Genomic DNA, 7,075 nt, shown 5'->3' with positions numbered 1-7,075 from the left:
TGTCCAGCCATCCATCCATCCATCCATCCATTTTCGGAACCACTTTACCCTCACAAGGGTTGCGGGGCATGCTGGAGCCTATCCCAGCCGTCTACACCCTGAACCGGTTGCCAGCCAATCGCAGGGGCACACTGAGACGAACAACCATCCGCACTTACACTCACACCAAGGGACAATTTAGAGTGTAAAATCAGCCTGCCATGCATGTTTTAGGAACGTGGGAGAAAACCGGAGTACCCGGAGAAAACCCACACAGACAGACCAGAGCCAGGATCGAACCCACGACCTCTGCACTGTGATGTCGACGCGCTAACCACTGGACCACCGGGCCGCCCAGTTTGATGTCAACAGCGCTGTAGCGCCCTCAGAATGCGGCATGAGTGACGACACGAAGTCCACGATGAAAATACAGGGTTTTATTCCTTGCAACCCGTGAGAACTGGTCCCACGAACATGAAACATACAGAGATGAAAGTGGACTTTTCTGAAAATTCCGGAATAAATAAATAAATAAATAAAGGTGTGTGTGTGTGTGTGTGTGTGTGTGTGTGTGTGTGTGTGTGTATATATATATATATATATATATATCACACACAAAGTTTAAGACCTGGGGTGTACAGCAAATTGTCCCAAGGGGTCACATGAGAAACTGTAAGGCCACATCAAAATACTGAACTCAGTTGTGTTTATTATTAATGTACAGGAAACATACTGTGCTATGGCTTTCTTGTTTATCTGAATATGCAGCCTGAGTTTAATACGCCTCTTAAGCTGCTGTCAAAGCTGCTGTCATGCACTTTTAAATTGCCCCTTGGGACTTTTTAATTGAATTCAAATTTTTCATCTGTGTAAGTGGAGTACAGAACACAGATGCAGTCGACTGTGACAAATGTTTTTATGATATTAAAATACATGAGTCGAAGAAAGACTTGCTAAATAAATTAATGTATTAGGAATTAAAAAAAAGTTTATACTAACCCTTTCATGCACCCTGTATAACCTGATAACATATTAAACTGTCCACTGTAGTAACCATTGTCCCTAAAAGGGTTAAACTATGATGGAAATATTGGTATCATATTTCTAATATTAATTGTCTTCATCTATCTGTAAAACTACTGTATTCTCGATTATTTATTTTTACATTAAATAAAACAAATCATTGATCGAACCTTAAGTCCGAAATAAAGATACGACACAGATCTCAACTTTGGTGGCTCATTCAAGTCCTATTGAGCAGACCCACCAATTCTCACGTCCCCTGGCTCCTCAACCCACCTCAAACTGCTGTTTTTTTTCTTGACCTTCTTCCTCTTGGCCATGCTGTCAGGAAGTGGCACGCTATCATTTTCATCCAAAGGGTCTTCCTTTTCACACTCATTGATGTCATCCTCGCTGACGTTATTATCTGAGGAGAAACATGGAAATAAGAACAGAAATAGAATGCTATTTTCACATGAAACACTGGACAAAAACAACACATTCAAATCACAAATATTCAGCTGGAGGACAATTTTTTTGGCTGACAACAGTCGGGCTACTTGTGATGGTCAAATGTAGGGTTCCAAAAAAATATATAGATAAGATTTGCAAGCTTTTAATCATAATTTTGCCGCTACAGAGCATTAAGTATTATTGACCGCTGAATTAGTCCATTTGAATGAGGCCAATGGTGGATGACAGGGTCTCTGATGCGATCATTTACATGCTGTTACTTAAAAATCATTTAAGTAGATTTCATTAAAACCATGACACATATTTTAAAATATTCAAATAGAGTGTTACCATATTGGTTTTGCAAAACAATTAATGAAAATGTAACTGTGAAGTGACTGTGAAGATTCATGACAAGATTGTATTGATGTGGAAGAATGATTTTGTGGGCACACAACAATGCAGTAGAACATCAAATTATGAGTGTCCCTTTTTAGAAACAATTTGAGTTAGGCACCAAATTTTCAAAGAAAAATGACTATTTATTTGGGCTGTAAGAAGATCCAAATGTCATGATACGATAATTATAACCATATTGTGGGAAGTTGGTCAGATAGGAATACAATACAATACATCCTGATTTATATAGCACTTTCACAACAATATTGTTATCGTTTTGTTTTCAAGATACCTGACTAAATAAAATAGAGATGTTTCTCCACATCGTTTGGACAAAGATATTGTAGTTATAAACTCCTGTTTGGAAAGTGTTAGAGCAGCATTTAATTTAATGAGACATAGTTTGGAGAGTAGAGAACATCATCTCACGCTGTGCCAATGTACGGTCATACTACAGTCCTTGGAATACAAATGTCGTGTTACAGTTCAACTTCTACATTAACTGGCTCCTGATTCCATCCAGCTGCGGTAATATCAATCCAGTAACGTTGTGTTTCCTAATACAGTCAAACCTCGGTTTTCGACCATAATCCGTTCCAGAAGGCTGTTCGCAAACCGAATTGTTCGAAAACCGAAACCACTCTTTTTAATAAAAACATCTTTATTGAACACATCTGTTCACAATGGAACGCTACACGAGGAAGCGTCACTTCCTAGTGTAGGGAAGGCGAGAGGAGTGAAATGGTGCATTCAAGTGCGCTCAGTTCGTTGGAGAACCGAAATTCAGTCATCATCCGAGGCATAAAAAAACTCGAAATTTTTGGTCGAAAACCGAATTGGTCGAGAACCTAGACGTTCGAAAACCGAGGTTTGACTGTAATAACCTTACCTCAACTTTGTTTTTATATATACATATGCAATACTATAGAACTATTCTTAATTCTAATCACAAACAAATTTTTGCATGATTGATTTGATCTTTTTTGATTATTAACCCCTGCTCATCCTTACCCGAACCACAACCTTGATGAAGCTTAACCCCACTGTCTTCGGGCACCAGGGCACATATAAACAAATAATCATTCGCGCTCACATTCAACTCAAAATTGTCCTTAGGTGTGAGATCTAGGGACAATTTAGAGTTGACAATTTAAAGTGTTCCATTTACCTGCAAGGCATGTTTTTGCAATGTGGGAGGAAACCAGAGTACAGTAGTCGGAGAAAACCCACACAGGTACAGGGAGAACATGCCAAATCCTCACAGGATGGCCAGAGCTCGTACCCTGCACCTCGGCATTGTTAGGCCTGTGTGCTAAGGGGCCCTAATCATCCATCCATCCATCCATTTTCTGATCCGCTTTATCCTCACAAGGGTCGCGGGGCATGCTGGAACCTATCCCAGCTGTCATCGGGCATTAGGCAGGGGACACCCTGAATCGGTTGCCAGCCAATTGCAGGGCACACAGAGACGAACAACCATCCGTGCTCACACTCACACCTTAGGACAATTTTGAGTGTTCAATCAGCCTGTCATGCACATTTTTGGAATGTGGGAGGAAACTGGTGTACCCGGAGAAAACCCATGCAGGCAAGGGGTGAACATGCCAATTCCTCACAGGAAGGCCGGAGCTCGTACCCTGCACCTCGGCACTGTGAGGGCTGTCTGCTAAGGGGCCCTAATCATTTTAGCAATTATTTTTTGTTTCACAAGCTCCATTGAAATCGCTGAACTGCATAACTGTTCAATTTTTCAATCTACACGTGAAACAAAATGGCTCGTGTACAACTCCCGACTGGCTGCAAGAAATTATAGACATAGTTGAGAATAATGCAAATAATAATAATTAAAAGGTACAGAAAGGTATCTGAACCCGTTACGCGATGGAATTAAGAGTCACCTTGGTGCCAGCTGCTCTCCCCACTACCCCACGATCTGGCACACTTCGACCTGCGCAGAATTTGTACTTGCACAAGCAATCGTGATTCACGACAAAACAGCTACAGCTTTGGGTTGACCACAAAACATGACTGTCAATAAGGATAATAGTTTCGTAAATTAGGAGTTAAACAGAGATCGTATCAACTGAGTTGCAGTAAATCTACTACATGGCTACAGACCTGTTAATCCAATCAAGCATGCAGGCGGAAGATGTCTGGAGTGTTAAACTAAATGTCTAGGACTCTTTGTGTCATCAAGACAGAATTTCAGAACATTCAGAATTTAATTAATTTGCCGTCCTAATTTTAGGGAGGATACCTGGAAACACAACACGATACATGAGCATAGAGATGTCAATTTCGTCGCGGTCACAAAAGTGCAAAAGCTTTTCAGTTACATGAACAGATGAATGCTTGCGATCTGTGATGGCCACCTGTTAATGATGTACAGTTTAACAAAGACCAAAGTGTACTCATAAATGCTCAAATACACAGACGCCATGTTTACATCGTGGTTGCAGGCTGCGCTGTTCTCACCTGATGGAACGTAATCTGCATCCTCACTGGACAAATACCCATCAGAGTCACTGTCAGTATAGTTCATCGCAGGAGATGATTTGAAAGGCGATGCGAGCGTTAAAATAACGTCTCTGAATACTATAATAATAACAATAATTACAAACAATAAACGCAGAACGTTTCGCCTTTCATTCGCTACACCACAACGAAGGAAATGTGAAATATTCTCCTCCAGCGGATGCACTACATTCTTCTTCTTCTTCTTCTTCTTCTTCTTCTTCTTCTTCTTCTTCTTCTTCTTCTTCTTCTTCTTCTTCTTCTTCTTCTTCTTCTTCTTTTATGGAGTGTTTCAATTAACGGTAATGCACACTACTGCCACCAACCATAATGGATGCAAACTTTATTATTGTTCTTTTACTGTATTAATTGAAGGAACAAATACAATACAATACAATATAATACATCTTTATTTATACAGCGCTTTAACAACAGCTGCAGATCTAACAAATCACTTTTTTTTATAAAATATTAAACAAACAATAACAAAATCATCTAACACAACACATAAAATAAAAATAAAACACGATACGCGTGTGTGCGTGTGTACACACACACACACACACACGCACACGCAATATATATATATATATATATATATATATATGGCAGTGTAATGACTATCATCCTTTTTTTTGTTTGTTTGTTTAACAGAACGCAGAAAATTATGCAAATCACAGAAATACCCATACTGTAACAGATTCCCATGTAATTATTATCTTAGCATTTTATTTGAAAGAAATAGAGAAGCACGTTTTGGACAAAAGCACCCTCCCAAAGATTGTAATTTGTCCCTGAAGTCATCTGTTAAGATTGGATTTCCATGTATCTGGATTGCTTCCAAAATGTTTGCTTTCCATTGCAGTTTTTTTGTCTTGGGCAAGACGTGTTTGGGACAATGGAAGGATTTAACCTCCTTCATAACTGTAATCCCATTAATTGACTGTAGAGGGCAGGAATTCGACGTCAATATCCACCCATCCATAAAACGTACGGTTGAACTGCATTTATCCACATTTAGTTTCAACCCAAAAGCCTTTGAGAAAGCACCCAATGTTTTCAAGTGCTAAGGGAATTTGATTCTCATCTTTTAAAAAACGTTTGTGTCATCTACCAACTGACTTATCACTATTTTCCTCTTCAACATACCCAACTTCCAAATACCGGGGTGCCCAAATCCAGTCCTCGAAAATATCTATCTAGCCGTCCCCCAAAACACCTGATTCAAGAGAACAGCTCATCAGCAAGCTTTGCAGAAGCCCGATAACGATGATGATTGTTTCAACCACTTGTGCTGGGAGAGAGAGGCACGCAAAACAGCTGGATAGGGGATCTTGAGGACCAGACTTGGGCACCCGTGCCCTGGGCATGGGTGCCCACATTTCAGCAACCATAATGAACAGAAGTGGTGAAGTGCCACCATCTTGACATTAGTGCTGGGCAATATGGAACAATTAAAACAAAAAAAGCAATGTGGACTATTTTACTCATCATGCCTTGATGGCTTTAAAAAAAGTTTAATGATTACGGGTTTGTTGTTGTTAGTTTATTCTTTCCCAAAGCAGTAGTATTATTTGTATTCCCTTCTCTCGTTATTTCTTAATTTTCATTAACTCTTATTGAAAGCATTTCCATGACCAACCAGGTGGTAGATCCACCCACTAGAGCAGGGGTGGCCAACCCGAGGCTCGCGCTCGCATCCGCTCTTTGGCTGGTTCCCGGGCTTTCACACGACAAGCGTCGAAAACGCCTCGGCAGTGGCGATGCCATTCAAACAAGGCGCTAAATACACAGAACGTACTACGTCAGCCTATCATCAATCCCGTTACTTGATTGACATAGAGGACAACTAATAAGATGACTGCATCACCGCTCATGCGCAAACAACGGCGCTCAGCGCTAACCGCTAAGCTAGTCAGCGAATTACTTCTGATTTTAAGGCAGTGGTGCCCAATACGTTGATCAGAATCGGCCGGGAGCCAGCGAACTGGTCCCAAGTCGACCGCAAGGGGTGGGAGGTGGAAATGGGAGGGGAAAAAAAAGATTTGTTTGTTTGTATCTTTAGCTTTCGTTCATTTTCGCCCGTTCCGACTGTTGCTCATCGTGGTGTGCGTGCATATATGCTCGAGTGCACTGGTGGGCACTCGCGCTCGTGAGTGCGTGCGTGCGAGAGCGTGTGTGCGTGCGTGCGTGTGTGTGTGTGCATGCTTACACGTGCGCGATCGGGTCGTTCGTGGGAAGTTGGTCGCTTCAAAAGTCGATCTTTGGCCAAAAAAATGTGTGTGTGTGTGTGCGTGAGCGTGTGTGTTCACGCGCGCGAGGAAGGGTATGATGTGGCTCTTTGCAGTAACACAGTAAAAAAAATTGGCTCTTCGTCTCTGACTGGTTGGCCACCCCTGCACTAGAGGGTGCAGCGAGATTGGATTTTCACAACTGTCCCATTCCACGCCGGTAAAAAAATCCCGTCCAAACCCAGTCCTAGACCACAGTAGAAAATAACTCCAATCCCACCCTGCTCCGATTTTGGAGGTCAGCAACATTTCATAAATAAATACATTTTTAAAAATACGAAAGTTACATTTTACTTATTCATTGAAGCTTGTCGCCGCCTTTCTCCTCATGCACTCTCGCTATTTCGTGCAACATGACGTGTAGTGATGTGTCGTTCGCGAACGAGCCGACTCTTAGAGCCGGCTCTTTGAAGTGAACGACATGAGGCGGCCACTAA

General features: G+C 41.4%; 1 protein-coding gene across 3 annotated transcripts in view; it reads right to left on the bottom strand.

Annotated features, from left to right (window-relative positions):
* The window catches only part of cfdp1 (craniofacial development protein 1), a 21,182-nt gene extending 16,608 nt beyond the window's left edge, over positions 1-4,574 (bottom strand). For all 3 annotated transcript variants that reach the window (XM_019878152.1, XM_019878150.1, XM_019878151.1), the window contains exons 1-2: positions 4,309-4,574; positions 1,279-1,408 (exon numbers count right to left, since the gene is read on the bottom strand). In XM_019878152.1, the coding sequence (XP_019733711.1) occupies positions 1,279-1,408; positions 4,309-4,375 (197 nt within the window). In that variant the 5' untranslated portion in view covers positions 4,376-4,574. The remainder of the gene's footprint in view (positions 1-1,278; positions 1,409-4,308) is intronic.
* Positions 4,575-7,075: the final 2,501 nt, after the last annotated feature.

The sequence above is a fragment of the Hippocampus comes genome, unplaced genomic scaffold (genome assembly GCF_001891065.2).
Source record: "Hippocampus comes isolate QL1 unplaced genomic scaffold, H_comes_QL1_v1.1 scaffold37, whole genome shotgun sequence".
NCBI classification, from domain to species: domain Eukaryota; kingdom Metazoa; phylum Chordata; class Actinopteri; order Syngnathiformes; family Syngnathidae; genus Hippocampus; species Hippocampus comes.
This window is presented reverse-complemented; position numbering and strand designations above follow the sequence as displayed.